The 19,604-nt window shown below is 45.6% G+C and overlaps 1 protein-coding gene across 4 annotated transcripts; it reads right to left on the bottom strand.

The window, feature by feature from the left end:
• Nucleotides 1-464: 464 nt before the first annotated feature.
• camsap1a (calmodulin regulated spectrin-associated protein 1a) lies at nt 465-19,221 on the bottom strand. 4 transcript variants are annotated; one of them, XM_068706705.1, is made up of 20 exons: nt 18,875-19,221; nt 18,062-18,264; nt 11,200-11,462; nt 10,756-10,917; nt 10,585-10,665; nt 9,960-9,992; nt 8,840-8,981; nt 8,615-8,754; nt 8,433-8,529; nt 7,962-8,091; nt 7,690-7,772; nt 7,260-7,341; nt 4,737-7,146; nt 4,517-4,653; nt 3,937-4,145; nt 3,725-3,787; nt 3,447-3,534; nt 3,245-3,366; nt 1,915-2,033; nt 465-1,791 (listed from the first exon to the last, which is right to left on the bottom strand). In XM_068706705.1, exons 2-20 carry the CDS (start codon nt 18,261-18,263, stop codon nt 1,501-1,503), a joined length of 4,854 nt encoding a protein of 1,617 aa, XP_068562806.1. In that variant the 5' UTR covers nt 18,264; nt 18,875-19,221; the 3' UTR covers nt 465-1,500. The 4 variants fall into 4 exon arrangements, with proteins under 4 accessions (XP_068562806.1, XP_068562804.1, XP_068562805.1 ...); XM_068706703.1 differs by having other exon boundaries at nt 7,690-7,775; XM_068706704.1 differs by lacking the exon at nt 18,875-19,221 and adding an exon at nt 18,643-18,845 and having other exon boundaries at nt 7,690-7,775.
• Between the last annotated feature and the right edge of the window lie 383 nt (nt 19,222-19,604).

Below are 19,604 nucleotides of genomic sequence, written 5' to 3' on the forward strand. Positions count from 1 at the left end.
AGTGCTTACTGTCTGCCACTTTATTTGAGCGTGAAACGTTTGATCTCAATAGTACTCTGGTACTAACACGCTCAGTGATTCGGATCCTTTCTAAAAATGTAATATAGTCTTCCTTGGTCCCCGTTACACCTTTCCACCAAGACTCATGGAAATCGGGCCTTAATCCTGCAAAACAAATGCAGAAAACAGCAAACTTCACCTCCTTAGCAGAGGGCATTGTGGGCCCAAAGAGGAGTCTGAGTGAGGGTATGATTGTCTATAATAATGCAGAATAATTGATGTGTAAAGATACCTTCCTCCACCACATCCAGAAGGAAACGAGAAGGGGATGGAGCAGCAGAAACAGGAAGGCAGTGAGTTTAGTGTGTGTGTGTGTGTGTGTGTGTGTGTGTGTGTGTGTGTGTTTAAGTGCACACAGACCACCACAACTGAAGCACACACACTTCATCAGAAAACATACCGATTTGCATTTTATTATATCTCTTCAAAATAAATAAACACAAAATATAACACAATGAAATAAAGCCTGTAACAGAATAAACCTCAAAATAGTGCCTGCTTTGTAGTAAACATAACTTTGTACGTGACGTACAAAAAAAAAAATACTACTCAAAACATGTACAAAATGCAGCAAACGAATATCAAGTATTGTGCAGTTCTGCCTCGCGTCGCACCGGTCGGCCATTACAGGGAAACGGCTGCGTTAACGTAGACTAGAGTCCAGTGAGACGGTAATGAGCAGCAGACGGATCGGTTCATTTTGGTTCAGCAACGGGAGCCAGCCGGGGATCTCAGTGGAATATAAGTCAATAGAATGTAAAGCACTACTGAACGGTTTAATGCACTGAGTCTGAAAAGCGCTTCCTGTTCGAAATACTAGAACAATTCCCCCTTCTGTAACACTTCTCCTCTGTATTGTTAAAGCATAATCGAGAGAACACATTCAGAGCGGGGGGGGGGGTGTCCTCAACACAAAGACTCACACACTTCCACACACACACACACACACACACACACAATAGAAAACGAGACTGGACATCACCACTCACTAACATCCGCTCCATCCTTCCATAAAAAAAAGTTTAGTTCCATCTTCAAAAAAGCACTGACCAGTAGGAGTCACTGGTGATAAATAGGGGCGGAGCCTGGATTAATCACAGCAGTAGGGTGTTTTTTGTTTTTTGCCGAGCTGAAACAGCATTATCAAGTGAATGTAGTCACTCGGTACCAGCAGTGTGTCTGCTACTGTCGAGTAGATTCCACTTCCGCTTCCTCTTCACCGCTACATAAGAATCGGTCCGTCGTCAATATTGCCTAATTCATTTCGGACGAACCCACGAATTAAAAAGTGTGACATGCAGAACAAAAAGCTAAAGAGATAAAAAAGAACATAAACATTCAGACTGACATCTGACCCCTCTGACCCGACACGTCAGTCACATGATCTCAGAGAGTATTGGGTCCTGCCCAACAGTAGCAGATAGAACAGCGTCCTCTTCCTCACTTCCTCCGGGCGCTCCCCGGCCTCTTGACGTGCCACAGGTGGTTGTGGATGGTCAGGGCGTCCACGCTGACCGACACCGACTTGGCGGGGATGGCGTTGAACTGCTTGCGGTCGGAGCTGTACTTGTAGAGCTTGTCGATCATCTTGCGGCCGATGGAGCGCGGCCCCGTGCCCGTGAACTTGACGATCTCCTCCGTGTCCGGCAAGAACGAGTAGATGCCGCGGAACTGGCAGCCGCCGTCGCGGAAGAGGATGATCAGGTGATTGGACTCGCACTTTTCCAGCTCCTGCGTTCGGCGAGACGGAGGCAGAGTATAATTTACGAATATGGCAAAATACGGAGGAAAAAATGACATTATTCACAATAAATAATCACCATCAATAAACACATTTCTAGTGATCCCACTGACCTCCAGGATTACATTCTTCTGGGTCTCGTTAACCTTTCCAGCCAGACAGCAGTGAGCGATGGCATTGATGATGATCGGCTTGTTGGACTTGGAGCTCGGCTCCTTGAAGAGTTTAGGACCTTCAACAAACAAAACATGACAAGAGGATTAAATAAGGTAAATGCATGAAGGTCTGTGACGGTTTAGTTCTGTCCCACTGTCAGATCCTCGAGTGTTTGAGGCTCTCTGGCAGACATGTTGAGCCCTTTATGAACCCTTTCCGTAAGTCAGCATAGTGCTGACTTAGCCTAAGGGAATTACCCACAAGTCATAGCGGCGTGACGTTAAACACGGGGTAACCAGCGGACGCATGGAGACGAAGACGACGGCTCAGTGTGTTCAGCCTGTCTTATTATATTTACACAGAAACATTAAGGGTTAAAGATGGAACACAAATAAACAATCAGAGGATATTTATTTATCAGATAATTGATTTTGTCATCGAAGATGTTTTGACAAAATCAAGTAAATAGATTTAAATGACCTCATCTTGTGAGGAAAGAGCCTGAAGACGTTCAAATCAGGGAGCACAAAGAATAAAATAAATATACACAATTATACATCTTATTTGTTGTCGTTGTCATGGTAACGTGATATGTTGCAGCAGAGTGCTCTCCTGTTCATATTTACACCATTTGGAGCCCTCACAGCCTCTCACACTCAACCACTCACCAGGTGACGTCACTTAAGTCCTTGAGGGTTCAGGGCTCAGGGTTTAGGGAGGACGTTGGGATTGGGCCAAAGAGTCCTAGGAAGTCATGGCCCGAACCTAACAACGGTTCCAGGGGGCGTGGCCTCTTTTGTCTGGCTTAAAAACGTCGCCTGGAGCGCCACATTTTTAATTCTATGTGTTTAAAACGGAAACAACGGGTGACAGACCGGCCGGAACAAAAACACGGAACGAGGAGTTGATGTTGAACACACCTGAATAAACCATCCAGAATAATAAATCAAAACAGCATGTTGGTGATTGAAGCGCACACTCATGCACAAAGGTTCTGTGGTTGTTGTACAACAGTCTGGTGCTGGTTGAACAGAATGTAACCAGTGGATCTGCTGTGCTGGCTCTCGGTATAAATACTCATCTTGTGCCCAATTTACCAAAACATTGGAACTTGTTCACAAAAATGAATCAAATGAATCTTTATGGCCGCTCCCAGGCTACGTAGCTCTTCTACAGAGAGGCGGATGTCATCAGAAAGACGTGAGAGTGGTGTCGAAATGCTCATCTAACTCCCAGCAAGAAAGAAGCAAAAGTTAAGTAAGTTTAAAAAATATCCTTTTTGCTCACCGTTGTACTCGGTTGAGGTGATGGAGGAGGCTATCGAGCCGTTCTCCCAGTCCCTCTCCATGTTCCTGCTCGACGCCCTGCTCAGCAGAGGGAACGACTCCATGGAGCACACAGATCCAGCCCTGGAAAGCAAAGGCGCCAGAGTTCAATAAAAAGGACCACTTGGGTACGCAAGACGGGGGAAGAGGATGTCTCCTCTCACCTCTGAGACTCCGCCCCTCCAGAGATGACGCTGTCTGCCTCAGTCGCCAAAGAGAGCGTTGATCCTCGATGGCTGCAGCTCAGATCAGCTGAAGACGATGGAGAAAAACAAAATGACGTTTCCACACCTGTTCTGCTGTGTATATGATGACAGTTTACAACCCTGTGATTCAAACACGGGACAGAATACACAGCGGACTCCTCGAGGGTTCGTCACGTTATCTGTTTGAATGTATGTATATTGATGTGAGATCATGCAGAGCAGGTTAGAAGGTTCACCTTCCCTGCAGCCTGCTGCTGAGCCCTGGGCTTTGATCAACATGGACTTCTTCAGAGAATCACCTGCATAACACACATTTACACACTCAAGAGGACGACGACCAATGCACCAAACACGTGAACTAAACAGAAAGCAGGCGTGAGACAAAGACGGCGCTCTAAGGCAACACGGAGCACCACACAAACATGTACGGTGCTGATCGTCTTCTTACGTGTGGTGGATCCTTTGGAGAGGCTGTTGGACTCTACGCGGTGCAGGGATTTAGGTCTGCTCCGGCGGGATTTAGTGCGTGGGCGAGGCTTGACGAGACCTTGCTCCTCCATCAGCGCTTCCTGCTTCCTCCGCAGGTATTCCTGCTTAATTATCTCTCGTCTCGCCTTCTCCTCCTCCTTGCGAACACGGTCCTCTTCTGCCTTGCGCCTTGAAGTTAAGACGGGGCAGAATTTAACTGCGTGTCAAAGAGACGCCCACACACACACACTCACACACCGTTCACACGGGACCAGTATTGCCTGGTGACCTCGAGCAATTCGTAATAATTGCAGAGCTCGTCTGTGATCTTAATCCCCCGAATCTGCCAGGTCTGTATTTTATCTACTAAAAATTCCACAGCAAATGACCTACCAAATCTGCCAAACCACAGGGCTTGTGATAATATTGGATTTTTGTTAATCGGTGTCTCTGTGGAGTCGTATCTTTTGTTGTTGTCAGAAGGAACACAGCATTACTGGTTCACTGTCAGGAGGCTCCTTCCACTGCACAGCATGGAGACTAGTGCCTAGAAGCCTTACCTGGTCTCGTCACGTTTGAGCTCGCTCTCGACTTCGTGATGCTGTTTGCGTAGCCTCGCCTCTTCAGCTTTGCGCTGCAGCTTGAGCAGGAAGGCAGCGCGACGTTTCGCCATTTCATCCTCTGGTTTCTCTTCATCCTGGAAGATAGAAACAAATGTAATTTTAGTGATTGTGCTTCCCGGAAGATACTCTCGATATTCCAAAAGTTAGCTAATCTTACCTTAAAGAAGAAACCTATCACATTCTTCTGCTCGCCTTCTGCCGCGCAGTCTGTAGCGTCCGCACTGCCCTCCACCAGCGGGTCCTTGAGCTCTGATAGGTCCACCTCGATCAGTTGACCCTTCACCCTTGTATTCTCATCTCCACCGACCGCATCTTTCCCCGAGTCGGCGATTGTCTTCTCCTCCTGCTCTGCAGCCCGCGAGGCAGACTTCAATGCGCCGTCAAAGAAGCACCCGGTTCCCTCTCCACCCTCTTGGTCGGGGTCATCCGAGACTCTGAAGGTGGCGTTTCTCTGAATGCTTCTCTCTGGTCTGAAGCTCTCAACGATGCTCCTCTCCTGGAATCTACCAGAATGTTCTCTGCTGCCCTCCGGGGATTGAGTGCGCGACTTGATGGACGCCACCTTGCTGTTCTCTTTACTCTGTTTTTGCTCCGAGGCCTTGCTGCGTTGCTGCGAGCTGAGCTTGGGAGGACGTCGAGCGGGGGCCGTGTTGCTGCCGCTGATGTCCACGAAGTGAACTGCAAAAGCTCTGGAGTCCGAGGCGGAGGACGGCGATTGTGTTGTCGTGCTGGGGGTCGCACTGGCGCTTGATTCAACGCGTTCTGGAGGCGACGCCACGCGCTTCATCGGAGGCGACGCCACGCGCTTCATCGGAGGCGACGCCACGCGCTTCATCGGCAGCTCTGGAGGCGACGCCACGTGCTTCATCGGCAGCTCTGGAGGCGACACCACGCGCTTCATCAGCAGGTCTTGCTGAAAAGACAGCTGCATCATCTGCTGCTGGATGGAACTAATAGCTTCGTTGAGAAGATCTATGGAGTGGGAACACTCGTTCAAGTCCGGCTCAGCCACATTATCCTGGGACAGCTTGTTGTTCCGGTTCATCTGGCCTCCCTCCGTTTGACCCGCCTTTGCCTGCACCTTCAGAGCATCAAGACAGGAGTCATCCCTACATGACTGGCTCTTCATTTTGCTCCTGTCGGTCACCTCCGAGGACTGCTGCGAGTGTCTCGGAGGCAGCGGAAGCGTGTCGCTCTTCCCTCCGCCCTTCTTCACGATGTTCAAGAACGCAGCCTTCCCTAGCTTTAGTCGCTGCCGCGCCGACAGAGTCTCCATCTTCTTCTTCTGATACTCGATGGCTCGCCGTTGCTCTTCCAGCTGCATGTGAAGTTGCAGCAGCTCCGAAGGCACTACTGGGGCGCTCGCCACCAAATTCTTCCCCAAAACAGAACTAGGTTCCTTTCCTAGCCAGCTAGAGGCGCCATCACTCCTCACTTGCCAGGGGGAGCAGGGGGTAACCTCGGAACCATCCGGTGTGGTCTTCTGAGAACTGCTGGTGCTTGAGAATCCGTCACGGAGGCCAAGCTTCAGGAGCTTTCTCTCTGCGAAGCTGGTCATCTTGACACTGGTGCTGCATGAAGCGCTGCAGCTGCTCGCCCACGATATGGTGCTGAGGCAAGGGCTTGAGCGTCCACTGCCGCCTTCCTTATCGTCCCGCTCGCTGACCTTCGAGTCTTCTCTCAGTTTGGCTGACTCACCCTCGCCCTCTGCGAATTCGCACACCTCTCCCTCCTCTAAGAAAGGTCCCTTTCCTCTCCGCACGACTTCTTTAGTCAGCTCCATCTGATCGTCCTCCTCGTCGTCTTCCTCGAGGTCTGCGATGTCAGAGTCGGAGTCGTGTCCTATTTCAAGCGCGGCGGAGGAAGGAGTGCGGCAGTCTGCCTCTCCGGACAAATGAAGGAAAAAGCCCGGGGACGGCTTCCTCTCGGACTGAGAGATGCCCGCCGACCCCTCTGTGGGTGGCCTGAGCGAGCTGGGGGCCGATTCTGCCACATGTATGGGAGTAAAGGTACCTCTGTTCAACTCGTTCCTCTGTGAGGAGCTCGGGACATTGACGGCTGCTTTCCTCGCAGCCGCTGTCGCTTTACAGCGACTCTCGCCGCTCTCCTCCTCCTTGTTCAGGCTGATGCTCTTCTCTTTGGCTGGCTTAGGGACGGCAGGCATCAAAGGCTCCAGATAGTAGCTGTCTGCCGGGTGGTCCGGGGGAAAGGGGCCCACGTCAAAGCGGGGGGAGCAACGAGCATTGGAAGCCCTCGAGGTGGATGCTGCACTCGGGATTTCCAGCTCGTCCTGCTCCATGTCGCTCCCAAGTCGACATCGAGAAAACGCGGAAGGGTGGATTACAGCGACGAGTTCCTCCTCTTCTATTTCCTCCTCCTCATCCTCTATGCGCATGTGACTCAGCAGGCTTTGACCGCTCAGCCTGTGTTGAGGACCCAGCATGTGTTTGGGCGTCATTATATTGGAGGCCAGGCTGTCTTTGCTGATGGAGCGAGCGAGGCTAATGCTGTCTGCGTCGTCCTCCAGGGGACAATGCAAGGCGTAGGGCACCGGCTGGGACAAAGGCCTGGACAGGGCGAGAGGGACGGATACGGTTTTGTGTTTAGCGTCATGAATCGTGGAACGACATTCGTCTGCTACACCTGCGCCTGCTGACACGATGCAATCACACTTGCTCACCTCTGCCTCCTCTCTGGCCAGGCCAGGATGGAGCCCTGATGCTGGCCATCACGCGTCAGAGAGTTGGACCTATTTCTCAGCCCTGGGCGAAAAAAACACGATCAATGCAACAACAAGGACTTCTCAAACATGCAACATTAGTGGATGATTTTAACAATCTACACTTGGGAAATTAACTCTCTATGTTGAATATAAAACTGACTCCAGTGGATCTGATATTATACTTTTTTTAAATCTTACAACGCATTAACAACTAATGAGTACCTTGTTTTTAGTAAGACGTTGATATTCAAATAAGAAAGATACAAGAACACAGCTTAGGCTCATTTCCTTCCTTCTTCTTCCATCTCCCCTCTCCCTTATCTCTTCTTTTATTTGGGACTCGAGGCAGCAAACTGCATTGGACCCTGAGTAAATATGTGTTTATTACCTGAGGTGCTCTCCTCAGTCATCTTCTGTTGTCTTTGTCTCAGCGGCAGTAAAGAGTGAGACGGGCTCAGGGAGCCTGGTTTACTGCTGAAGGGAAAACACAGAGAGGATTGGGTTTTAATGTTAAATCTGGTTTGAGTTTAGCAGTTAACCTGCTGCTGTAAATGCATTGTGGGAACGGCCAATAAACTACTTATTTAAGAGTAAAACACAGAGCATTAACAGTGAACCTGTGACTTGTCTGTGTGTGTGTGTGATGCTGCTGGATATCACCTGAGGTCGGGACTCGGGGAAGACGTGGTCAAGATGTCGGCGGAGCTCGATGATGTCAGGAAACTACGTTTGGTGACGTTGGAGATGGGAATATGTGACCGGGAAGTCTTGGGCTGCAGCAGCAATCTCACTACACAGATGATAACGGAGACATCAGCCTTCACTGGACATCATGTAACATAACGCACCATTGTTTACAAGAGCCGCTAGTTTGATTAATAACAATCAGAACTACTTTGATTGATGCATTGCGGTTGCTCTTATACAAGAAACATGTAAATAAGGACTTTGTGAGGCTACATAATGGTGCAATATATCACACAATATATGCAGAGAATACAACAGAAACAAGAGACAATGAATGAGAAATACAAAAAGAGGTGCAAACGTATGCATCAAACACACCAGACAACCACGGCGAAAATAAGTGAATAACTGTGTTATAACATATCTGTTAAAGTTGTGTTGTACCGTCTCTGATTTCATGAAGGTCCCTGGGCTGCACAAAGTCTGGCTTCACGATCTCAAACCACCAGAAGAGCTCAGCAATGAAGACCATGACGTTATTCTGCAAGACACAACGGCCGCGTTCAACGTCGTCGACACCTGTTGCATTTACAACCTTCGGGTCGTGACGTGTTTTCAGGGCTCACCTTCAGCACCGGCGGAGAGTACAGCAGGTCCTCGGGCTTCAGATAGAAGCACTTGTTCAGGTATTCATGAGAAAACTCTTGCAGTAGCTGGATGTTGTACATGCTGTCTGCTATGGAGGGGACCTCCTTCAGGCAGATATCTGCACAGAACAGGACAACAGCGGTAACAGAAAGAGATATTTGCATACTGTACTGGTATCGCTCTACGGTCCGGTGTCGCCGCACCTTCCAATCGAATGAGTTCTGGGCAATAGAAGTGGATCACAGCCAGCAGAGCCGTGCCGTCGCACACGTCCTTCAGCAGGTCGTCCAGCAGAGGGAAGTGCTGAAGCGCTCGACCCGACAGGTGATCTCTGCGGTAGCGCACCTACACGGGAGGAAAGGGGAGGAGTTTCAACAAAAGGACACGAATGTATCCGACCAGGAAACTGAGTCACGCTCACACACACACACACACACACACACACACACACACACACACAACATGTCTCACTTTGTACACGATTCTCTGGCTCTCTTTATCTGAAAGTGGCTTAATGACCTTAAATTATCTGTCATTGGTTTAGATCATGTGGAGCTTTGCAAAGTCTTTCATGTGCATCTGACCTGTCATGTGATCATAATGTGTGCCTTCGCTCATAATGACGTCAATCCTATTGAGGGGTAATAATATAACTGAGACCAGAGGGGGGGGGGGGGGGTGTAGCGGTTGAGTGATATGATGAAAGGGAGAAATAATCACGGTCAGGATGAAATAAACCAAAGGGATAATGGTGATACGTTACCATGTGAGAGAACTCCACAGGCTCCAATAAGCAGCGGGCCAGAGCATGCAATATGTCAAGCTGGTGAGGGAAGAAAGAAACGATTGGGAGGAAGTTAATGAAATGAAATGAGCGGATGAGTGGACTCCAGACAAGGTTGGCCTTGTGGCAACAGTTGGGTAGAACTGCCCCGGGGGGGTTTCCCGCTTCACTTTGCCGGATAAAAACAAAACAGAAAGTGTAGAATTGTACCGTGGTGTGTGGAGGTTTTGGAGGCAGGGGAGGTGAGGAATGTGAAAGCAGAATACTGACGACACCGCTGAAGGGTTTGATGCAAAGTGAAAGAAACAAAAATGAGCAGGAACAAAGCAAAGCGGTGTCTCAGGAGCTTGCTGTTTCTTCCTTTGCCACCAGGGGGCACTGTGTCCTCTTCACCGTTAACAACACTGTATTTACACATCGCTGCATCGGCTCCTTTTTTGTGCTGTCTGACACTGAAAATACACATCTCAGACAGACAGACACACACACACACACACACACACACACACACACAAGAGAAGGCAGGTGGGTAAACTTACAGGTACAAGCTTCCAGTACCATTTGGAGGGAGACTAGTGTCCAAGAGGCAGGAAAGGGGGAGGAGGGGGGGGAGACACAAACAGGAAGAGCAGCAGACAAGTCAAGGGTCATATACAATGACAACAAATCAGATGATCCAGCATGGAGACTGATCTGATCTTAAAGACAACTGGAAAAGGGGAAACTATTAGAAGTGTTTGTGTATATTGTAATTAAATATGAATACATATGAATACAAAATCATCATGTTTTTTAAGTTTTCTTCAGTATCAAAGGAATCCAGTGAGAGTTGCCTGTACATACATGGGTACATTGCAAAACAGGAACTGCTAATAGCAAATTTGTCATGCTTTTATTTATGCTAATTGGGCAAAATGTAAACAACATGTTTACACAGCTGTGCCGTGTTGTGTCGTGTTTCAATCAGAAGGTGATACAAGGAGCTCATTAGATCTCAACCCAGGCAAGATCCAATGATTAGACCTACACACGACGCATGCGAATGAAATCCTATCCAGACAGACGATAAACAAAGAAAACAACATCACCAGAGACAGACAGAATTCAACAGAGAGGAAGCTGTTTCTTTCTGAAGCAGAGCGAGAAAGAGACACAAGCTGTTACCTTCTGGTGACTGGGCGACTCCAGCAAGTGCTGCTTCATTTTCAGCTCTTTTTCGATGATCTCCCTCATCTTTACGTTCACCTGTGAACGACAGAAGAGCACCGCGGGTCAACGCCGGTAGAGGAAACCACAAACACGTCAAACACCGACACCCGCGTCTGGTCCTCTCACCTTGTTGATCCAAAAGACCATTGCGTCTTCCAGGTCAAAAGGCAAGTCCTTGGAGGCACTGAAGTTGGAGAAACGCTTGACGCTGGACACCACCTTCTCGATGCTGATCATCTCCACCACATAGGCCATCATCAGGGCATCGATGAGGCGGACGTGGGAGATCTGGAAGAATAGAGCAGATCACATCGCGTACGACTGCTGCATTTTTTTACAATCACAAGAGGTGAGAGATGCCATGGAAACGGGTCCTTACTGGAAACATGCAGAGTTCAAACAGATGTTGTGTTATTGGTGCAAACAGTACTGTTACACATCCAGCATAAAGCATTCACTCTGAGTGTCTGATCACCTGATGACGGTGAGTCCTACAGTCACTCTCCTACCTTTTGGTTTCTGTCTCTCTAGCTGTGGCTCTACAACCAGACAAAAGGCTGAGCTACCCACCATCTTGATGGGAGTGGAGCTGAGGTCCAGCTCAGAGACGGGTGCGTCGTCCGTCTCCAGGACGTAGATGCCTTTCCTGGACAGGGCCTGGATGACAGACTGGTGGCTTTGGAGCGAGGCGGCCTGCTCGGCGTGCAGGACGAGCCCACACACCCGGCAGTAGAGCTCCCCGGACAGCAGCAGGCGGATGATGGGCGGCTTGATGTGTTCCTGCTCGTACTGGTCGGTATAGAAGGGGTTCCGCAGGTCTGCAGGGATGTGATCTGGACAGAATGACGAGCACACAGACAAAGGTCAAACAGCAGGACCAGCAGCCCTGAAGGCCTCTAGGTGGACCCACAGGCTTTAAGCCAATGAGCTAACAGGTACTTAGCGGTGATACTTAAGCTGGTGGTGTTGTCCCAGCGGGGTGTTTTCATGCTCATGGCCACAGACATGGGGCAGCTATTTTTATTCGCCTTGAACATGTTAATCCGGAGTTAAGGCCTGAAGCGCGCACGAAAATGTGGCTTCCAGCACTTTCTAGGTAGATTTAGGCAGGAATCAAGTGTTGTAATGCATACGATGAGGATAAGTACAAGAAATGGTCCCAGACAACATATAGGCAACATTACATTGTGCTGAGCTACTCTCTAGTTCAACTGTGGCCTGCCGTGCATAATGCATTATAACAGTGTTATAATGCATTATGGTCACTTTGTATACATGTCGAGTCCTGTTTGAATCCCTGTCCGATGGTCTCGCTCTCTCTCACGAGTCTCCAGATCCCGGCGATGACACTCGTGAATAAAAGTGCATCTTAAAGAATAAGAAAATGAAGCTGAGGCTTTTAAAAAAAGAGGATAAGTGATGATACTTGGATCAATATTCAGCCACTTAACGACAGCATCTTTTCTCATTTAGCCTCACTTAGAAAAGTCAGCTGACTGAGGCGAACAGGCGAGATAAGACATCCATCAGTGGAAAACACACACACACACACACACACACACACACACACACACACACACACACACAGCAGGCTCCAGCACACTGTGAGAACCATAGCTGTGTCTTCTACAACAGATTGCTCTCTTGGCACAGTCTACCTACAGCATCTCTCTCACTCTGCCGTGTCGTGATGCCATATGGTTCTTGAGAATGCTCACTATACATCCGTCCAGGTCTGTCTTCACTTGTCTCGTTTGTGTTTCTCTTTCGACAAGAGCAAGTCTTGCACGTCTTCCTTCACACATCTCTCTCTCTTCACTCTGCCCACTTCCTCAGCCTCAGCTGTCCCAGAACGCCCGATCGTCCTCCATGGCTGAAGGAGGGGGGCTGGGTTGCAGTTCAATCCCATCACCAGGGCCTGTTCATTGAATCGTTTTATGGTCCCTGGCATCAGGAGGTCTGTGTGTGTGTGTGTGTGTGTGTGTGTGTGTGTGTGTGAGTGTGAGTGGGTTGGGGAATTGGAGGAGGAGGAGGAGGAGAAGCAACTGTCCTAATCCTAGATGCTAATACTCCTTAGATATTTATCATCCACCTGATCCAACCGTTAAAGCCCACCCTGGTGTGCATGTGTGTGTGTGTGTGTGTGTGTGTGTGTGTGTGTGTGTGTGTGTGTGTGCGTGTGTGTGTGTGCGTGTGTGTGTGTGCGTGTGTGTGTGTGTGTGTGTGTGTGTGGGGTGAATCCAGAGGAGGGGGTGCAGGGAAAGCCTTTGTTCCCATTCTTTCACACACAAGGTCAGACTGATCAGCAGAGATCTTGCTGACAGTCGGGGCAGGGCTGTCAGACTCCGGGCTCTGCAGGAGAAAAGCCACCATTCTGTGCTCTGAGAAGGCTTTCATGGAGAACCTCCTGAAGACACAGTGATGGGGAAACACTCTGCTTCTGTTTCACTCACTGCCTCTCAGCCAAAGCACCCAGCAGACACACTCACAAGTCTGACCTTGCAGGAAAAGAAAACCCCAAAAAGGCTGGTGTGTGCAGCCAATCCGTCCTGTTCTTCAGTTCAATGAAGCGCCTACTCTCTGTGTGAACAAGCACTCAGTTATTACACGGCATCATACTCACGATGCAGTTTTCATCTTTCATTTAATGGTAGTTTATTGCTCTGTTCATGTACAAAAATACCACTGGCCAATATATCAATCTCCGATTTCTTTATACTCTCAAATACTGGCTGATCGCAGATATGCATAATGACAAATAAGAATCTAGTTATTGTCTCGTCACATTTAGACACAGTCTAAACAAAGGAATCATGAGTCTAAACAAAGGAATCGTGAGTCCAAACAAAGGAATCGTGAGTCCAAACAAAGGAATCGTGAGTTTAAACAAAGGAATCATGAGTCTAAACAAAGGAATCATGAGTCTAACAAAGGAATCATGAGTCTAAACAAAGGAATCATGAGTCCAACAAAGGAATCATGAGTCTAAACAAAGGAATCATGAGTCTAACAAAGGAATCATGAGTCCAAACAAAGGAATCGTGAGTCCAAACAAAGGAATCGTGAGTCCAAACAAAGGAATCGTGAGTTTAAACAAAGGAATCATGAGTCTAAACAAAGGAATCATGAGTCTAACAAAGGAATCATGAGTCTAAACAAAGGAATCATGAGTCCAACAAAGGAATCATGAGTCTAAACAAAGGAATCATGAGTCTAACAAAGGAATCATGAGTCCAAACAAAGGAATCATGAGTCTAAACAAAAGAATCATGAGTCTAAACAAAGGAATCATGAGTCCAAACAAAGGAATCATGAGTCTAACAAAGGAATCATGAGTCTAACAAAGGAATCATGAGTCCAAACAAAGGAATCGTGAGTCTAAACAAAGGAATCGTGAGTCCAAACAAAGGAATCGTGAGTCCAAACAAAGGAATCGTGAGTCCAAACAAAGGAATCATGAGTCCAAACAAAGGAATCATGAGTCTAAACAAAGGAATCATGAGTCCAAACAAAGGACAGAGACACTCGTCTTCGGGTCCAATCCCATTAACCACTTAAACATGTGACTGGCTGTGCTGGCTTTTGCTCACGCAGACAACACAGTCGCTTCGCTCTCTAATCTGATGAAGACTGTTTTGGTTGCTCTGACCTCCACACTGACTCTCAACGACCAGAGACTGTTTCCCAGTAAACAAACAGACGCGCTGTACGTCAACACGACAAGTCATTTCAAAAGCAGTGAAACACCACTGATACGGTTTATTACAGATATTAGAGGATTAACGTGGAGTATATAGCGTTCTAAAGCTTTTAGTTATAAAATAGATTGATAAGCTCCTCTCAGTTAGTCTTACATACGACGTACAACAGCTGACTAGGACGCATTCTATGCACCTGATCGTCCATATTGAGAGGAACGGGTATCAGCCACGACGTGACCGATCCTGTACTGTCCATTGTGTGCAGTTGGAGCAAGAAATCCGTCTCCGAAATGAAGTGTCTCTGGCACGATCTGATGCCAGGACGGGGCCAATCAGATTAAGGGAAGAAGGAAGCTCGAAGGGGGGAGAAGGTGATGGTTTGGTGTTTATTATGGGAATCGGATCTCTGCCCTGTTGGGTAACAGGGAGGTGAAGCTTAGCAAGACGGAGCTCACGATGCTTCCAACGTTGGCACTAAGCATAAGAAATGCTCCAGCTGTTAGGAGATTAGAGCGATATCAATCACGATGATATGGTGCAGTGCCGGGTGTGTGTGTCAGATCTAAGAGATACGAGCTTCAAGTTTGAGGGTTTTGTTTCCCTCTCAGAGTCAATTCACTGAGTCATCGAACACTCACAGTCTGTCTGGCTCATAAAAGGAATATGATGATGTAGAGTTTTCCATTTGTCTCCGACTCTCCTTCCTAATGCCTCATTGTCACGAGTGTAGTGAGCTCACAGGAGCAGCTGACCTCCTGCTCACACTTCCCAGAGAGCAATCAGCCAGTGACACAAAAACCCACATTCAAGGAGTCACTCACAGACATTTGCTTGCAGCCATACAGAGCAATCATGATTAATGTTGAAGGAGACCTCGGCAGAGCTGGGAAGGCCGGTGACCCGAGTATAAAAGACTTCGGCTGATCGTGAGACGTCGGCTCTTCACTCACTAACATGAAAGGTCTGGACTGAAGCTTGTTTACATGTTTACAGTGAAAAGAAGCAGACAAGAAAGCAAATGACAATCTAAATGACAACTCAACAACTTTGTGACAACGTATAAGTCTAATTACTATTACTTTTTATTAAGCGGCTGCTGGAATACCGTTATAAACCAGACAATAACAACACTACTAAATCCCTTTATGCATAGTCACATGTTCATGTACCTAACTGCATCAAATGCTGTGATTTATTAAAGTGAGATGTATAGATGTATAGATAGATAGATAGATAGATAGATAGATAGATAGATAGATAGATAGATAGATAGATAGATAGATAGATAGATGTGTAGATAGATAGATAGATAGATAGATAGATAGATAGATAGATAGATAGATAGATAGATAGATAGATAGATGTGTAGATAGATAGATAGATAGATAGATAGATAGATAGATAGATAGATAGATAGATGTATAGATAGATAGATGTATAGATAGATAGATAGATAGATAGATAGATGTGTAGATAGATAGATAGATAGATAGATAGATAGATAGATAGATAGATAGATAGATAGATAGATAGATAGATAGATAGATAGATAGATAGATAGATGTGTAGATAGATAGATAGATGTATAGATAAATGTATAGATAGATAGATAGATAGATAGATAGATAGATAGATAGATAGATAGATAGATAGATAGATAGATAGATAGATAGATAGATGTGTAGATAGATAGATAAATAGATAGATAGATAGATAGATAGATAGATAGATAGATAGATAGATAGATAGATAGATAGATAGATAGATAGATAGATGTATAGATAGATAGATGTATAGATAGATAGATAGATAGATAGATAGATAGATAGATAGATAGATAGATAGATAGATAGATAGATAGATGTGTAGATAGATAGATAGATAGATAGATAGATAGATAGATAGATAGATAGATGTATAGATAGATAGATGTGTAGATAGATAGATAGATAGATAGATAGATAGATAGATAGATAGATAGATAGATAGATAGATAGATAGATAGATGTATAGATAGATAGATGTATAGATAGATAGATAGATAGATAGATAGATAGATAGATAGATAGATAGATAGATAGATAGATAGATGTGTAGATAGATAGATAAATAGATAGATAGATAGATAGATAGATAGATAGATAGATAGATAGATAGATAGATAGATAGATGTGTAGATAGATAGATAGATAGATAGATAGATAGATAAATAGATAGATAGATAGATAGATAGATAGATAGATAGATAGATAGATGTGTAGATAGATAGATAAATAGATAGATAGATAGATAGATAGATAGATAGATAGATAGATAGATAGATAGATAGATAGATAGATAGATAGATAGATAGATAGATAGATAGATGTGTAGATAGATAGATAGATAGATAGATAGATAGATAGATAGATAGATAGATAGATAGATAAATAGATAGATAGATAGATAGATAGATGTATAGATAGATGTATAGATAGATAGATAGATAGATAGATGTATAGATAGATAGATAGATAGATAGATGTATAGATAGATGTATAGATAGATAGATAGATAGATAGATGTGTAGATAGATAGATAGATAGATAGATAGATAGATAGATGTATAGATAGATAGATAGATAGATAGATAGATAGATAGATAGATAGATAGATAGATAGATAGATAGATAGATGTATAGATAGATAGATAGATAGATAGATGTGTAGATAGATAGATAGATAGATAGATAGATAGATAGATAGATGTATAGATAGATAGATAGATAGATAGATAGATAGATAGATAAATAGATAGATAGATAGATAGATAGATGTATAGATAGATGTATAGATAGATAGATAGATAGATAGATGTATAGATAGATGTATAGATAGATAGATAGATAATGGGTGTGACTAAGGTGTGGGCAGTCATCTACTAACTAAATCAGTCCAGACACAAGATGTTAACTTCGAGGTTAAACTATTTCCTTGTTGCTTTACACTCTGAATAGGCCTTTAGTACACCAGCTAGTAATAACAACACTCTGCTATAATGATTATTTTTAATATCAATTCATTTTCTGATTAATGTCTCGACTCATTGAATCAGTCACGATCTCCTCAAACCCAATGTGACTTCTTCAAATGTCTTGTTTCATCCAAAACCCCAAAACATTCAGATTATAATCACACTTTTGTTTAAGTGTGACCGCTGTGTGTCTCTCCCCATGTTGACTGTCTGCTTCTTCTCTTTAAACTCTCTGTAATAAAATCAAAATACTACAATAACAACATATATATATATATATATATATATATATCTGACACCATTTCTAAATGCTCTCATGCAGTTGTATCCATGCATGACTGCATTATGTACTGTACTTCTTTCATTATGTACTGTACTTCTTTCATTATGTACTGTACTTCATTCATTATGTACTGTACTTCTTTCATTATGTACTGTACTTCTTTCATTATGTACTGTACTTCTATATTCATGGACAGCAGGCCTGCAGTGTATCAGCTTATAATACAAGTACTGTGATATAATAGTCAGGCTCTTTGATAAAGATAAAGATGTAGGCTGGTAAACATTCTGTTGTTATTTTGTCCTTGGTTTATACAGCTAATTATTCATGCAGCTACAGTACTGAGTCTATATATACACAAATAACACAGGCTATAATAAATGAATAAACAAAAAGCATAATGTAACTACCAGCACTCAACAGAGGAAGCCTTACCTATACCGTAAGCTTTGGCAAACAACCAGCGGAGATTTGCGTCTATTTTGGCCCTTGCAGAGTCGTAGAGCTCCAGCGGTACGACCTGAGCCTCCATGCCTCCTCCTCCACCTCCTCCACCTCCTCCTCCTCCTCCACCCGCATCATCTGCTGCTGCTCTCCTCCAGGTGCTGTCCCTGCCAGCACTCACCTCCACGTCCATCCTGCACGGAGGGACACACACACACACACACACACACACACACACACACACACACACACACAAAAAAACACATCATGGGGCCACGAGTAGCGTTACATCACCGGCATGAAGAACAACAAGCAGCGGCCTGTGGCCTCACTGACAGCACCTGCTCTACTGACGATGACGATGACGATGATGATGATGAAGTACCACATAGACCCACACTGTTTGAGGTGGTGGTGCCACGATTCCTAAGCCACGAGTATATGCATATTTAAGAAAAACACCATTTCTCTGCAGCTCGTTCCAGCTGGTGGTGTGTGTGTGTGTGTGTGTGTGTGTGTGTGTGTGTGTGTGTAAGAAAAGCAGCACTTTGTGGACATAAATTAGTGTTTACCTGCAAGAAATGAAAGACAACACTCGACGGCAGCTGTGTTTGTGCAGCTCGGTCCAGTCGAGGCTGGATTCAAAGGGTGACCAGCGAACGACCCGACACCAGCCTACAGCACCGTTAAGTTAAACGCTAGGTTAGCTATAGCTAAACTGCGCACACACACACACACACACACACACACACACACACACACACACTGAGACACCCATGCAGACAAACACACCACGAGACCCACCTTTAGGAGCGCATTGGGGGTTTTTGCTCTGTGCAGCTTTGTGTGGTTAGAACGCCGACATGCTGGCCTGGCTTCGGTCTAGCGGGGGAATAACAGGAGGACTCCTCCCTGCAGAGAGACACAAATCTCCGGCCTCTCAGGATAAAGCTGCGGCTGGCGGCTGATGGTCGTTAATCCAATAATAAAAAAAAAAATCTGTTTGGCAACCGTCCGGGAGTGCACTTTCGAGGAAATGATGAATGTCCAAAACGCCGGCTTGTTTCACACGAAGGCTGTCATCGCCTCCCGGAGAGGACTGGCGGGTCTAACGGTGTTGTAGGAGCCTGTCTCTATGGGGACGACTGTTATCCTCTCGGCTGCAGCGCAACCTGTCCGCCTACAGGGGGCGCTGTGTGAGCACGGAGAGCAGTGGCGTGGCGTTGATCTGACCGGTAGTGTGTGTGTGACAGACTACCGGTGATACTGCAATACTGTCTGAGAGTATTGTACTTGTACCATAAAGTGTTTAGTATTAAATGAAGAAAGAAGACAGAAGTACATATTCATATTAATGAAGTGATTCAAGATTAAAGAACAATTTAATTCAAACTCAAATCATGGTGTACTCAAATTTCATTTGTTTATTTCTACGTCTGTTTAACCTAATAATGATGTTTTTCAAAATAAAAGCTTTCCTCTTTCCCCCTAACACGTCAGCGCTGTAACACAGGCACTGCGTCTGTGTGCGACA

This window comes from Cebidichthys violaceus, unplaced genomic scaffold, assembly GCF_023349555.1.
Source record: "Cebidichthys violaceus isolate CVI_PGR_0920_01 unplaced genomic scaffold, fCebVio1.0.p SCAF_12, whole genome shotgun sequence".
Classification (NCBI taxonomy): Eukaryota; Metazoa; Chordata; class Actinopteri; order Perciformes; family Stichaeidae; genus Cebidichthys; species Cebidichthys violaceus.